This window comes from Lutra lutra, chromosome 4 (genome assembly GCF_902655055.1).
Source record: "Lutra lutra chromosome 4, mLutLut1.2, whole genome shotgun sequence".
In the NCBI taxonomy this organism is placed as follows: Eukaryota; Metazoa; Chordata; class Mammalia; order Carnivora; family Mustelidae; genus Lutra; species Lutra lutra.
Genome location: NC_062281.1, coordinates 186,809,509 through 186,825,372, shown reverse-complemented (window position 1 = coordinate 186,825,372; position 15,864 = coordinate 186,809,509). Strand labels below are relative to the sequence as shown.

The 15,864-nt window shown below is 49.7% G+C and overlaps 1 protein-coding gene across 5 annotated transcripts in view; it reads left to right on the top strand.

Moving 5' to 3' along the window:
• Positions 1–9,142, top strand: part of FHAD1 (forkhead associated phosphopeptide binding domain 1) — a 127,853-nt gene extending 118,711 nt beyond the window's left edge. For 3 of the 5 annotated variants that reach the window (XM_047728255.1, XM_047728254.1, XM_047728252.1), the window contains 3 exons: positions 1,215–1,295; positions 3,843–3,896; positions 7,871–9,142. In XM_047728255.1, the coding sequence (XP_047584211.1) occupies positions 1,215–1,295; positions 3,843–3,896; positions 7,871–7,987 (252 nt within the window). In that variant the 3' untranslated portion in view covers positions 7,988–9,142. The remainder of the gene's footprint in view (positions 1–1,214; positions 1,296–3,842; positions 3,897–7,870) is intronic. The other 2 variants (XR_007126988.1, XM_047728253.1) reach the window with 2 other exon arrangements.
• Positions 9,143–15,864: the final 6,722 nt, after the last annotated feature.

Here is a 15,864-nt window from a genome sequence, read left to right as displayed (position 1 = left end):
GACAGTGGCCCAGGCGGTGCTCAGTCTCATCCACTTCCCACATCACTAGATAAGGCAGCTGTGACTCTCAGTTCAGAGGCAGCCTCGGGAGTCTGAGAGTCTGACAAAGAGGGTTTAAGCCCCACCTCTGGCCCCAAGTGACCCTTGGATCTCAAAGTCCGAGACAACCACCGCCAAAAACGATAGACGGAGAGGGTTAAGTGACATAATGTCGACAGATCCTGATGCCTAGCAAGCATGGTTACTATGGGGGAGAGAAAGGACAACTTCGGACGGGTGGGGAGAGGCCTGCATTTCTGTCCGAGAGCTTCCTGCCCCGGACACCGGCCACAGACCCCAAGGCGCTCTCCCGGGCCGCCTGGAGCCAGTGGCTCTTCTGCGAAGCTCCTTTACAGCTGGTGAATACAGCCAGGGCTACGGCCAAGAAGAGCTCAGATCCTTTTTATGAACGGGTTAAAGCTGGAATTTTCAAGAGGGAATTTTTAAATGCACAGAAGTTGCCATTTGGCAGCACGCACTCCCCTCCCGGCCCTTTATTAGGACTTCAAGTATGAGAAAGGCTCGAGTCTGGCTGGGGAAGCTCCTCAGTTCTCCTGCCAATCAAGCCTACAGCCAATCAGATCCTGGCCAAGGGGTGTGGCCACAACGTCGGTGGGGCTGGACCTTCCTTGTGCTTAATTAGCTCAGATCCTTCATCTGGAAGGTGGGAGTAAAGGCGGCACCCCACTCAGTGTGTTAGCTTCAAGGGGAGAATGGATGCAAGGTCCTGAGCACACAGAACTACTCAACACGAGCGCCTATACGTCCTCGATGTCATTACTATCTTATTTAAATCAGGATCTTCCAAAACTGTCTTGGGCCCAGGCATTCTCAAGACCCAGATTAGCTCAGTGTCACTAGCTTGATTTTGACCAAGAACTAGAAATCGGTAGGTCACGTGTAGTGTGGGGCCGGGGGTAGGCAGGGGTAGGGGTGGTACCCTTTGGCCCACGTGAGGACGAGAAAGTAAAACGTGGTTAGGGCGGTACTGCGGGTATTTAGGGGGTGGGGGTCCTCCCTGCCCTCCCTGCCCTCCATCCACATCCCTTCATCATCCCAAGCCCACCAACTCCAGTGAGCCCCAGGGTCTCCCAGAAACCTCGGAGGTGCGTCCCAGAATGGAACAGGACCAGACACATTGAACGCTCTCTTGCTCACCTGCTATTTTCACTCAGGAACGCTTAGAGGATCACAAACAGAAAAATGCAAAGGAATCAACACCTTGCAACTGTTCCTTCAAAGAGAAAGAGAGGCAGGTATGGAGAGGTCTTCTGCTCTCACAGCGACACAAGGTAGATACAGCATGTTCACAGGGTAGAACCTGGTGGGGGTACAAGCCCCTTGTGCTGTGCCAGGAGCACCCACACACCTCCACCCCTCCCCTTCCCCCGCACCTGCCCCTCCCTCACCTGCAGTCAGAGCAAATGAACCTGAGACGCAGGCAGGCCCCCAGCCCACTATCTGGAGGTAAGGCCTGGGGAAGGTCAAGTGCGGTTTTGGCAGAGCAAGCTCCCTGAGCGCTAAGTGACCCGGGGACTTGGAGCCAGGTCATAAGAAAAGAAGAGAGGAGTGGGGAGTCCCAGGACCCCCGTCCTTAGAATGAACTAAGCTGGTGTAAGGGGAGGAAAGTGGCCACAAAATAAAGCCGGGAGTGAGGAGGAAGGTGCCAACTCGAACGACCTTCTTACCTGCCAAGGGGGAGGCCACACTTGACTGGGCTTTCCGGCAGCCAGTGGGAGCTGGAGTTCACAGACCCCGAGCTCGCAGTGTCCGTGAGCTACATGGAGGCAATGCTCAGAAGTGTTCTTAGAATACGGGTGGTACTGGATTTTCCCCTGGAGAGGACAGTGTATGATATAAGGAACAACATCCCTAAGAAGAACGGTGTAGTGTTGGCTGGGCCACGTCTGAGGTCAGTTCTTGAGACAGACTGATGTCATTATAGCCCGGTGAGTTCAGGAACGTTCAGGAAAAGCAGGTGTCCAGGGGGGCCAGGATCTGCCCTTCAGTGTCCAGCCATCCACTGGCTAGACTTAATCCAAGGAAAACATTTTGGAGCAGTGCTCAAACTGGGGTTCCCTAGAGCCCCTGGGTGCCATAGAAGAGTGTGATTCTCAGCATCGCCCCCACCCTACCCCCCACACATACACATTGTTCTTGTTTCCCCCAGAAAAGTTCTCCTTTACCTGCTTCATATGCCACGTTCCTCATGGGATTTTGCTTAAAGCATTCTGCTGGGGGTGGGGATGGAAAAAAGGAAGGAAGGCTGCTGGTTTAAAATTACTGCTTTACAGCTACCTGGGAATTTGGTTGGTGGCTGTCTTCTAAGCTTAGCTCCTCTCAGCGGAGCCTGTGATAAATGTTGAGTGGCTACAGGCCAGAGGGCGACTCAGTTAAATACAGCCCCTGAGCCTTCTTAGACGGTTGCTTTAAGGGCAACTTGGCACCCTTTTTCTGGGAATGGAAGAGACTTCCAAGTACCCATGCCCTCTCCAAAAGATGGCGAGCTGGGGCCTCCCTGCACACTTCCCCCATGACTTTTGTGAATATCCCGTAGACTTGTCAGATCTAGGGGCAAGAAAACAAAACAGGACACCCAGTTAAACTGGAATTTCAGATAAACAACAAATAGTTATTTAGTACAAGTATGCCCCAAATATTGCATGAGATGTACTTAGACTAAAAAGATTATTCCTTTGCACTCTGAAAGTCAAGTTTGATGGGGCACCCCGTGTTTCATCTGGCAAGTCCGCCCGCCACTATGACGGAGCCCCCGCTAGAAGCCAAGGAGGCAGGCTCCGAAGCAGATGTCACAGAATGGCAGCCCACAGAGGCATTTCATTTGGCTCATGGGTTTTTTTTGGGGGGGAGGGTATCTTTTTTTTAAGTAACATTTCCAATTAGGGCACTTTCACAAAACACTCTAGATTTCTGGCTTCTCTGTGCAACTTTGAAGATCTGGGGCTTCTAGGCCCGCAGTCCCACAGCTGTCATCTCCAGGCCCCTTCGAAAGGCCCTGGGCTTGTGGGTTTGCCACCCTCCCCACCCAGCTCACTCCACCCACTGCTGTTAGTTCCCCAGCTCCTGTAGGCGTCTGGCTGGAGCCTCCTGCAGGGCTCAGGACTCTGAGAGACACCCCCTTCCCGACACCCCTGCCCCATCACCTGCTGGAGTGTCAGTCTGCGAGGGAGGCCCCAGCTCGTGCTCTCTATCGGGTGCCCAGCGCCTAGGACACGCTCCTTCCTCAGCGAACTGTCCTGAGATGCAGGGTCTTGAGGAGACCAGGGTCAGCAGCAGTCATGAAACCTCAGGGGAAGGGCGAGCTCCAGATTCGCCAGGAGACTGACTCCCCAGCAGGCACCCGCAGCCCCTGACAGGGAGGTCAGCCACTGCGGCTTCCTCACGCCCGGGCCGCTGGGATCCTAGGTAGAAACCCACGTCTTCAGCCCCTCCCCTGATCTAGGAGGCTCTGCTTCTACCCAAAGCTGACTTGTCCCCCAGGAGGACGGCAGTAATCCTCCAGGGAGGGAACCTTGCTTGACAAGGCTCCCCCTCTCAGAATCCTCTGGAATCCAGAACAGACATCCCTAAGGAGCCCAGCAGGACAGTGTGGCTGCGGGAAAGCCAGGCCTCCTTCCTCAGAGACACATGCTCACCCCACGCCCCACCCCTAGGAAGGCCCAACAGTCCATCCAAATGGGCAACATCTGAAAGTGGAGGGGGCAGGGGAACCACTTTCCTCTGATGCAAAAGGGAAAGAAGAAAACAAGCTAAACATTGTCAATATTCTTTCTGTGTTCAAGAGACGAATGTTTGTAGAGACGGTGAAGAACAAGATGCAGAATTCAAGTCCCCAGGTGAGCTGGAGGAGAAAGGAAGCAGTAGGACTTCCGCAGGAAACCCAGGTTGACAATAAGACCCCCCACACACACACCCGCCGTTACGCGCTGAGCATTTAGTACGGCCAAGCACCAGCGCTTCTCAGTCTTCACCACAGCACTAGGGGTACTACGCATTGTTAGTCCCCCATTAGCAGAGGAGGTGTCTGAAACTCCGAGACCTCTCGTTACTCGTCCAGAGCCGCACAGCTAGGTAAGAGAGCTGGAACTCGAGGCCTATCTGAACACCCAGGTGGCCCTGCCTCCCCTCCTTTAGGTGATCGCCCTCTGGTTAAAAAAACCTGATACATTTCAGGCGCCTTGTCTCTTGAATTGCAAGGAAGGATCCCTACAACATTCTTTTTTTAAGAGCTGGGAATCAAGACTCTGAAATTTTAAACATATTGAAACACTGCCATTCACAATCCAGCCCTGGAGCTGGAATTGACCCAACCACATTCCCACGTCGCAGAAAGTGGAGGTGAGCTCTCAGGAGGCTCGAGAGCCAAACACGTGGCAGGAAAATAAGTAGGAGCCACATTCGCGTTTGATAAAAAGGTCACGATAATTCTGAGACTACAAAATTATCAGCAAAAAAAGCCCTGAAGATATTCTAGGTAAGGGACATGTTGGGAAAATAGAAACCTCTTCTCAATCAACACCCTTTTTCTAATTCGGGGAGGTGGTGACCACCCAGAGCAGGATGTGAAGAGGAGAGAGGGTCCTGAGGGCTCCCTTAGCTCAGAGACCTTCGCCAGCCTGCCAGGTGGGAATGAGTGACAGGTTTGTCACTTACTCACCCCGCCAGTAGGGTTGAGCCGGGAGCAGGAAGGAACCGCTGAGAGGTTTGGTGACTAGGATCTCCTCGGTATGGAAGGGTCTTCGTGGTCCTGACCCAGTGCGGCTTGGGCTTCCCCTTCCTCTACAGTGTCCCTGGAGTCTTTAGAGGATAGCGGTCGCCATGAGCCCCTTGGAAAAGACAGGACATGTAAAATCTGCTTTTCACTCTTGCCCTCTCAGAAAAAGAGTCTCCGTGCCTGGCAAGCCTCCTCCCTCCGTGAAAGGCTCTGGGTTTCTGTTTTCTGTCCTTCCTAATGCCATTCAGTGATTGTATATTGATTTCTGTGGCAGCTAAAAGGAGTTTATAGTGGTTTGGGGTGTCGTATGCTGAAGAGGACATCTTGTCGTTAACCTGTATTTATTGGCTGCCTAGTCTGTGCCACCGGCCACGGGCAGGGGGAAGGAGGAGTGGACAAACAGGTCCTGTCCCAGCCCTCATTCATTCCAGGAATATTGACTGAGTGCCTACAACATGGTGGGTACTGTCCAGGCGTTGGGTTCAATCAGGAATTCTCAGTGGGGGCAGGATCCCCCCTGAGAGGACGAAAATAATTTTTGTAATGTGTAAAGCATACGTATCTGTCAAAATTTCATAGGGACGGGAGCAACTAGGAAATGGGAGTCTGAGGAGGCTCCTTATTCTGGGACAATAATGAGAACAAGGGGGAGCAATGCGGGCTTAAATCAGAGGACAGACACCGAAAATCCCCTGCCTTTCTAGCTTCCATTCTTGGGCATTTTTTTTTTCCAGTAAATACAGTAATGAATTAATCATCGCACACGACGTTTTGGGACCAAAGGTCAGCTGCCTGCGCTCAGGAGCCGATCTCACAAGGACACACTCGGTCCAGGGGCCAGGAGAGGCCTCCCCAGAAGGAGCGGCTTAAACCAAGCCCTGAGGCTGGGTGGGGCCTTTCTGGACCTCGCAGTCCCCGGAAGCGGCCTCTCCAGCAGGTCCTGAGTTCATTTCCACCTGGGTGTCACCATGTAATGACCCAGTTTCTATCCCTGACCTTTTTTTTTTTTTTTAAGATCTAATTTGTTTATTTGAGAGAGGAAAAAGTGAGCCAGAGAGAGCACAAGTCGTGGTGAGGGGCAGAGGGAGAGGGAAGCAGACTCCCTCCTGAGCGGGGATCCCAATGCGGAACGTGATCCCAGGACCCTGGGATCACAACCTGAGACTGGGCCCCCCAGGCGCCCCATCCCTGCCCTTCCATTGCAAGGGTGAGGCGTGTGGTTCCCAGACACAGAAACCTAAGGCATGGCACTCACCTTTGGTCCCAGTTCAGGGAGGGTGGCTGCGGGATTTCCCAGCCCTTCCCCTGACACGCCCCAGTGTCGTCCTCTTCCCAGGTCATCCCTCTGCCCTCTGTGACCTCCATCCCCCACCCCATGCTCCTGGCAGACCTGGGGGCTAAGGATGTTGGGCCTGGGTACTCTTTATTTTTAACCAACCCCCTGGCTCCAGCTCTGAAGGCTGGCTTCTCCCCCGGTCAGGGCACTGGAATTTGGGAATCATCCATAGCCAGCCATTTTATGGAAAATCAAATAAAAAGGGATATGAAGGAAAGGTAGTTTGGGGGAGGTTTTTTGGCCTTCGCTGTCTGTTTTCATTTTCACTGGGCACTCCAACCAAGATTTATTTTGCAGGCTCGTGTAGAGAAGCTAGCCTTCTCACCCTCAAATGATTTTGGATGCAGTCTCAAAGCACATTCAAGGCCCCCTGTCAGCTGCTGGCACAGGCCTCAGAGGTGATTTTTATACCTCCTGAGTGAAAAGGGCTGAAGAGACAGTCCTGGCAGTCCCTTCCTTTAAAATCCACCCAGAGGGAGGCCTGGGAGGCTCAGTCCGTTAAGTGTCTGCCTTGGGTTCAGGTCATGATCCTGGGGTCGAGCCCCGCATTGGGCTCCTTGCTCAGTGGGGAGCCTGCTTCCCCCTCTGCCTGCCGCTCCCCTTGCTTGTGCGCTTGCTCGCTCTCTCACACAAACAAATAAAATCTTTTAAAAAAATAAATAAAATAAAATCCACCCAGAATCTTCTCTGGGCCCCTGAGGAAGTCAGGATGGATATTCTGGTCCCTGTTTGACAGATGAGGAAACCAAGAGTCATGCAGTAAGTGGCTGAGCTCAAACTTGACAACCCACTAGCCCTCTCCAACCGCGCCCTCTTCCCCGGGTTACCCCCAGGGGTATGAGACTTTGTGACTGGAGTCAGACACTTGCAGGAAGTTGGGCTGGATCTGGAGCCTGCTGGAAAGAAACACGCGAGTTATGATCCCACAAACAATATGGGCACATGTGTGAGAGGGAGTAGGGACCTACTCAGAAACAGGGAGGGCCGCTTTTATAGGGGGTACAGGAACCCCTGGGTCATGAAAACAAAGGATTGAAAGAGGTCCCACCTCTAAAGAGAACTGGTAAGCCCAAGGTCCCAGGCACCTGTTCCCTCACACGCGTGCACACACACACGCACACACACAAGCTCCCACACCATATTCCTTCTCTGGGTCTCCCTGCACCTGCTCATCTCTCTCCAGTGATCTCACTGGAAGAGATGACCTCACCATCCCGCCATTTAAAGGACCCGCCCAGGGACCCTGTAGCATCTCAGAGCCTGTAATCCCAAGTCCTGGGCGCGATCATCTGCAAAGCACAGCCTGTGTCAAGCATCCAATCAACTGAGACCAGGGGCAGCATCACACCGGTGGGGGAGGGGGGCCCGGGAGGAGGGCCGGTGCTCAGAAAAGGCCTAGACGGAAGACACGCGGCGCTCAGTAAGAGCTTTCCAGGAGAAAAAACTCCTTCACAATGAATACACCCATCATAAGAAGCGCCTGCTTTCAAAAGCACAGAAATGTAAAAAGGGAAACATTTGTGTATCCAGCAGCGCACTTACCTTTGGGTGGTAGTGGTCATTGTGGATCATTTAAGCTTCTTTTTACGCATCTTTCTCGCTCTCCCCCTTCCCTCCTCCTCTCTCTCTATAATTATATATAATTTTTCTTTTTACAGCAAACATTTTATTTTGAGTAAAAAAAATCATCCGAGTGGACCATTTTGGGATCTTGCCACAATTATAGAGTTTATGCGTTTGTTTCTTCTTGCTCATTGAAGGTTGGAACCAGAAAAGCTGCCCCAAAGATGGACCGAGAGAGGGAGATGCCCAAGAGAGACTCATCTAGCAAATCCAGCCAGAGCCTTCTGTTTTCTAAGCCTGGCGACAGGAACTAGAAACATCATCCCATCCGACCCTCCGTGATCCTCCGTGAGTCACGTGTGTGACTCTCGCATGTCAAAATTCTAAGCCGCTTTCATAGGACTTTAAAGGTTGTTATCCTAGCATGTTGCTAGACCTAGACTGGTGTTCGCACAATGCTGTATCATGGAGCATGCAGGGATAGGGGTTCTTTTTAGACTGACTTAACAGATGTTTACATCCTCAGGCATATGAAGAATGTACGGTTGAAGCCCAGGCTCCCAGGATTGGTAGACACGATGATGTGGCGCGTCACACCCGAGCTGTGGCATACCCACACATCCACCCCCGCGGAGCTACAAGAAACCCACCACTGGCAAAACCCGAGACGCGTCCTGGGGCCGCCGGACGGAACGGCAACCTCACGGCGAGGCCGAGGCCGTGGTAGAGCACGTTTATATCTAAGTTATTATAATAAATTTAGCATACCTAGTCCTCTTATCGCTTCCGTAATAATGACTGACATTTATGTGGCACTCTGCAGTCTTCAAAATGCTTCTCGCCTAATCCTCCGCCAGACCCTGGGAGGTTAATAGTATTCTGATCCCCATGTTACAGAGGAAGAAGATAAGGCCCAGAAAGGTTAAACTGCCTGTCTAAAGTCATGCAGCTACTAAATTCAAAACTGGGTCCTGAACCCAGTTTCTGACTCCCATCCCCTCCTGCCCATTTGACTGCACGAGGGGAGCAATGACGGCCTCCCGAGGAGGACAGACCCAAGCACCCAGTCCCGGAAGGAAACACGCTGTCCAGGTGGACACACCCTTTCATCACCATGTTTGTAGAGACCCTCCTTCTTCTTGCTCCCATGTTCTGCTCTCACCCCGTCCACCTGTCCACTTCCTGTCTTTCTGGTGTGGCCAGGACTGCCGAATGAAATGGGAGGAAGACCCAAAAGTCATGAATATCATTTCTTTTTTATTTTTAAAAAGCCGCAATAAACCTATTTTGCTATTTTAAAACCAAATGGATTCTTTATACTGATTAAAACTAGAAGGAAATAGGAAAAGTTCTCGATGTGATATCTCATGGAAGGTATATTTTACACAGGGCTAAGATCTAAAGTCAGTGGGGAATGTGAGCATTACCTGACCTTAAAAATACTCTTGAGGGGTGCCTGGGTGGCTCAGTGGGTTAAAGCCTCTGCCTTCGGCTCGGGTCATAATCTCAGGGTCCTGGGATAGAGTCCCGCATCGGAGTCTCTGCTCAGTGGGGAGCCTGCTTCCCTTCCTCTCTATCTGCCTGCCTCTCTGCATACTTGTGATCTCTGTCTGTCAAATAAATAAAATCTTTTTTTTAAATACTCTTGGAAATCCTGGAAAATGTCTATAAAGAACATCATGGTATTACCTATACTGTACCATATCCCCAAAGTCCAAAACAGCAAGTTTTTCTCCAGCACCAGAAAAGATCACTTAGGTAGGCAGCCATTCAGGTAGGTGGCTCATGTTTGAAAGCCAAATCATGTGGGAAAGGTTGGTTTTTGTTGGTCAAACATTTATATTTGCATTTGGATAAGTCAAATACAATGCCCATGTTACTCCACTATATTCTACATCTTCCAAGGACATGCCAATTTTTTTTAATATTTTATTTATTTGACAGATGGAGCTCACAAGTAGGCAGAGAGGAAGACAGGGGGAGGGAGTGGGGTGGGAAGCAGCCTCCTGGCTGAGCAGAAAGCCCAGTGCCGAGCTCCATCCCAGGATCCTGAGATCATGACCTGAGCCAAAGGCAGAGGCTTAACCCACTGAGCCACCCAGGTGTTCCGGAGGTGTCAATTTTTATCCTATCAATGTTACAACCCATGATGGCAATTTTTTCTCACCGCTCCTCCAACTGGGTATATCGTTTTAACGGTATCTCCTCAGCCACGCCCCCTTTTCCCTGAGAATACACCACCACCTACTGCACCAATCAGGGTTGCCCTACCTCATGCTGCTCTCTTGACCACACCTGATTGTCTGAGCAGTACATACCCAACCCAAACCAGACCAATCAGCTTCCTCTTCTAACTCAAGCTGGGCTAATTAGCGTCTTTGCCTTTGGCATTTGAAAGGTTGCCGCTGGGATGCCACCCAGGTATTTGGTGGTCCTGGAGCTGAGAGTCCTGATGCGGTTCCAGGGCTGGGGTGGCCGGTTCCCCACATGTGTGCTGGAGAAACAAAAGCCAGTCTTCAGATAGAGAAGCGGGGGGTAGATCCTGCACAAGAAAGACAAGAGACCGGGATTCCCAGAGAACGGTGCAGCACATACTACAAGCCCCTTAGTCAGCACCTTCCTCTACTGTATGGACTGACGCCTAAACACCTTGATTGCCCTGCCTCCCCTGCCGCTAGAGCTGGCCATGTTACTCGGTTCCCGCCAGTGACATGTAGGCGAAGTGGAGGGGGAGGGGGGCGGTGCTTACCTTCTATTACTAGAAGGCAAGTCTTGGGACACCTGGGTGGTTCGGTGCGTTAAGTGCCCATCTCTTGGTTTCAGCTCAGGTCATGATCTCAGAATTCTGACGTCAAGCTCCGTGCCCAGCACAGAGTCTGCTTACCATTCTTTCCCTCTCCCTCTCCTTGGCCCTCCCCCTCCCCCCATTTGCACTCTCAATCTCTCTCTCTCTTCCTCTCTCTCTCTAAAATAAATGAATAAGGGCACCTGGGTGGTTCAGTGGGTTGAAGCCTCTGCCTTCGGCTCGGGTCATGATCCCGGGGTCCTAGGATGGAGCCCCACATCGGGCTCTCTGCTCAGCGGGAGCCTGCTTCCTCCTCTCTTTCTCTGCCTGCCTCTCTGCCTGCTTGTGATCTCTGTCTGTCAAATAAAAAAAAAAAAGATTAAATGAATAAATAGGGGCACCTGGGTGGCTCAGTGGGTTAAAGCCTCTGCCTTCGGCTCAGGTCATGATCTCAGGGTCCTGGGATCGAGCCCCACATCAGGCTCTCTGCTCAGCGGGGAGCCTACTTCCCTTCCTCTCTCTCTCTGCCTGCCTCTCTGTCTACTTGTGGTCTCTGTCTGTCAAATAAATAAATAAAAATCTTTAAAAATAAAAAAAAAATAAAAAAATTTTAAAAATTTTAAATGAATAAATAACTTTTGAAGAAGAAGAAGAAGAAAGAAGAGAAGAAGAAGAAGAAGAAGAAGAAAAGAAGAAGAAGAAGAAGAAGAAGAAGAAGAAGAAGAAGAAGAAGAAGAAGAAGAGAAGAAGAAGAGAAGAAGAAGAAAAGAAGAAGAAGAAGAAGAGGAGGAGGAGGAGAAGAAGAAGAGAAGAAGAAGAAGAGGAGGAGGAGGAGGAGAAGAAGATGATGATGAGGAGGAGGAGGAGAAGAAGAGGAGAAGAAGAAGAAGAAGAAGAGAAGAAGAAGAAGAAGAAGAAGAGGAGGAGGAGGAGGAGGAGGAGAAGAGGAGGAGGAGGAGGAGGAGGAGGAGAAGAAGAAGAAGAAGAAGAAGAAGAAGAAGAAGAAGAAGAAGAAGAAGAAGAAGAAGAAAAGAAGAAGAAGAAGAGGAGGAGGAGAAGAAGAAGAAGAAGAAGAAGAAGTAGAAGAGAAGAAGAGGAGAAGAAGAAGAGGAGAAGAAGAAGAAGAGAAGAAGAAGAAGAAGAAGAAGAAGAAGAAGAAGAAGAAGGGAAGAAGAAGAAGAAGAAGGGAAGAAGAAAGAAGAAGAAAGAAGAAGAAGAAGGAGGAGGAGGAGGAGGAGGAGGAGGAGGAGAGGGGAGGAGGAGGAGGAGGAGGAGGAGGAGGAGAAGAAGAAGAAGAAAAGAAGAAGAAGAGAAGAAGAAGAAAAGAAGAAGAAGAAGAGGAGGAGGAGGAGAAGAAGAAGAGAAGAAGAAAGAAGAAGAAGAAGAGGAGGAGGAGGAGAAGAAGAAGAAGATGAGGAGGAGGAGGAGGAGAAGAAGAGGAGAAGAAGAAGAGAAGAAGAGAAGAAGAAGAAGAAGAGAAGAAGAAGAAGAAGAAGAAGAAGAAGAAGAAGAAGAAGAAGAGGAGGAGGAGGAGGAGAAGAAGAAGAGAAGAAGAAGAAGAAGAAGAGAAGAAGAAGAAGAAGAGGAGGAGGAGAAGAAGAAGAAGAAGTAGAAGAGAAGAAGAGGAGAAGAAGAAGAGGAGAAGAAGAAGAGAAGAAGAAGAAGAGGAGAAGAAGAAGAGAAGAAGAAGAAGAGAAGAAGAAGAAGAAGAAGGGAAGGAGAAGGAGAAGGAGAAGGAAGAAGAAGAAAGAAGAAGAAGACGGCACATCTTCAGCAGTAGGAGAAAGTACTTTGCTCTTTGTCCTTTGACCAGCCTCCTATTTCACACCAGGAGCTCAGGCTCGGAGCTGGAGCAGCAATCTTGAGGATTCCCCAGGCACCGAGCAAGAGGCTGAAGCCCACGTCCAAGGACGATGCAACTAAAGACACGAAAGGCCTGGCGGGTGTCTGGCAGCATCCCTGAGCTCTGTGCCACGCCTGAAATGCCCCCCTCTGTACCTCTTACTGTGTAAAAACCCCTGTTTAACCCACCGTAGCCAGGTGTACCTGTTTATGCCATGGAACAAAGCCCTCAAAATGACCTGGTAACATGAAAATGATGGAAGATGACAAATATTTAATATTTCTCACGATCCCATGGCACTTGTACTGGTCTGGGCTGGCTTGGTTGGGACTGGATGGTTTAAGGTGGCCTCATTTGCATGCCCAGTCACTGATAAGCAAGTTGGATTAAGGCAGCAGTTCTCAACCGGGGACACTTGACAGGAGACACTTGACAATGTCCAGTCACAATTTTGGTTGTCACAACTTGGGGGGTGGGGTACTACGATCATCTCGTGGGTAGAGGCCAAGGATGCTAGCGTGCACAGAATAGGCTCCCCACAGCAAAAACCCATGTGATCCGGAATGTAAGAAGTACCAAGAATGAGGAATCCTGGTCTAGAGAGGCCTCAGCTGGGACGGTCTGTCTCTGGGAGGCATGGCTTCTCATCACCGAGCAGGCTAGACCAGGCTCCTTCCCAGGGCGGTCGGCCCAGGTGCCCAGGAGCAGCAGGAGAGAACAAGCCCCAACCCACAGACACGTACCAAGTCTCTCAGCCTCGCGCTTGTTTGTTTTAAGATTTTATTTATTTTTTTGACAGAGACACATCGAGAGAGGGAACACAAGTGTGGGGAGTGGAAGAGGGAGAAGCAGGCTCCCCACTGAGCAGGGAGCCATGCGGGGCTCGATCCCAGAACTCTGGGATCATGACCTGAGCCAAAGGCAGACACTGCCTTGTGTTTGTTAATATCCCATCAACAAAGCAAATCACGTGGCCAGAGTCATTTTGGGAAGGATTCCAAATTTTTACAATCTACCCACGATCCGTTTTCTGTTATTTGAAGCAGAAGCCTTTCCAAGCGACACAGACGAGTTAGCTGGATTCCCGAGGACTTTCTGCTTCCTAGTTTCTTTCTTTGGGAAGGCCAGTTTCAGTGCCCGCCCCTGGGTTCCACTAGGACACTTTGTAGCACTCAAGATTCTTCAGTTGCAAGTCACAGAAACCTCCTGTGGCTCACTTCCGCAGAAAGACAGTTTATTCAAAGGAAATGAGAAAGCTTAAAGAATCAAAGGACAAGCACAGTTGAAGAGCCAGGACAGTCAGAAACTGGCTTTCGCTCCCCATACATGCCCCCTTTTTGCTTCCACTGGTTTGACTTTCTGTTATTTGCCACCAAAATGTCCTTTACTAAGACACTGCCTCCCCGGGTAGTTCTGCGAAGCTGCCGGCAACCTTTTCCCTGGGTTGGTATCAAGGTACAACAAGGTACCTGCGGTCCCCAAGGCCTCCCAATCTTCAGATCCCCAAGAAGCTAAGACAAACAACTTCCTTCCACCTTTGCCAATGGTGGCCTATTTGGATTCTTGGATTCGTGACTTTGCAGATAAGATGCCCTTCTCTAGCAGCTTGGCACAGACGCCAATGCCTGCTGTTGTGAAAACCAGAGTCATGAGTGTCTGCAGAAAAAAATAGCTTCCAGATCTGCATTCCAAAGTGTGCTCCTGGTAAGCTGGAGTGGTTTCCAATTTTTCTGGGTCTTAGGAATGAAAGCAATACACTAACGATGAGAGGAAACCCAAAACCTGCTAATGCTAATGAATTCCTCTTCAAGCTGAGGCTGTCCCGAAGCAGGAGGTGGGGCACAGGGTGAGGGCAGCCTTGGCCTCATTCCCATCAAGATGTGCTGCTTGCACCCGTGTGCTCGGTGTCCCAAGTTTTTTGGGGCTAATTCGTGGCCTTACATGCCTGGTTTTGTTTTTAAGCCTTTTGCTCCCCAGGAACCCACCACAACGCCTCTGCCTGCACCCTGTGGCGGGAAGCCTTCGAAAGTCCCTGTTTTTGAATGTCCTCTCCTCTGTAGCACATGACTTCATTCCTAAGACCCTAAGATATCGGAGGCAGAAATTTTATCTTCTGGCTGACTGTGGTCTTATCATCATAGAAATCAAAGGTGACCTTTGGCTGATGAATCACATTTTTTTAGTATAGCTGGCGCATCATGTTAGATCAATTTCAGGTGTACAACATACTGATGTGACAGGTCTATCCATTATGCTGTGTTCGCTGCAAGTGTAGCCGCCACCTGTCGCCATACGTCACTATTACATTATCAGTGACTGTACTCCCTATGCTGTGCCTTTTATTCCCACGACTTATCCAGTCCATAAGTGGATGCCTGGATCGCTCACTCCCCTTCCACCATCTTGTTCAACCTCCCACCCACTTCCCTCTGCCAACCATCAGCTTGTTCTCTGTATTTATAAGGCTGATTCTGCTTTATTTGGTTTCTTGGGGGGGGGTTCTGTGTTTATTTGGGGTTTTTTGTTTTTTTATTCATTTGTTTGTTTTTAGGCTCCACTACTGAGTGAAATCATATGGGTTTTTTTTTTTCTTTCTTTCTCAGTCTGACTTACTTCACTTAGCATAATACCCTCTAGGTCCATCCATGTTGTCTCAAACGGCATGGTCTCATCCTTTTTCATGGCTGCATAATATTCCATTGTTTATACACATACCACATCTTCCTTATCCATTTGTCTACTGATGGACACTTAAGTTGCTTCTATATCTCGGCTATTGTAAATAATGCTGCAATAAACATAGGAGTACTAATATTTTTTGAATTAGTGTTTTCATTTCCTTGGGGTAGGTACTCAGTAGTGGAATTTTTGGATTTTACTGTTTTCCACAGCAGCTGCACCAGTTTGCATTCTCACCAACAGTGTACCAAGGTTCCTTTTCCTCCTCACCAATATTTACCATTTCTTGTCTTGTTTTAATTTAGCCATTCAAACAGGTGTCAAGTGATATCTCATTTCGGTTTTGATTTGCATTTCCCTGAGGATGAGTAATGTTGAGCACCTTTTTATGGGTCTGTTAGTCAACTCTGTGTCTTCTTTGGAAAAATGTCTGCTCGGGTCCTCTGCATTTTTTTTTTAAAGATTTTATTTATTTATTTGACAGAGAGATCACAAGCAGGCAGAGAGGCAGGCAGAGAGAGAGGAGGAAGCAGGTTCCCTGCTGAGCAGAGAGCCCAATGCGGGGCTCGATCCCAGGACTCCGAGATCATGACCTGAGCCGAAGGCAGCGGCTTAACCCACTGAGCCACCCAGGCGCCCCCCTCTGCATTTTTTTAATTGGGTAGGGTTTTTTTGTTTGTTTTTTGGTGTTGAGTTGTATGAATTCTTTACATATTTTGGATACTAACCCTTTAAATGATGGGTCATTTGCAAATATCTTTTCCCAACCAGTAGGTTGCCTTTTTGTTCTGTTGATTGGTTCCTCCTCTGTGCAGAAGCTTTTTATTTTGATGTAGTCCCAACAATTCACTTTTGCTTCTGTTTCCTTGCCTCTGGAGATGTAT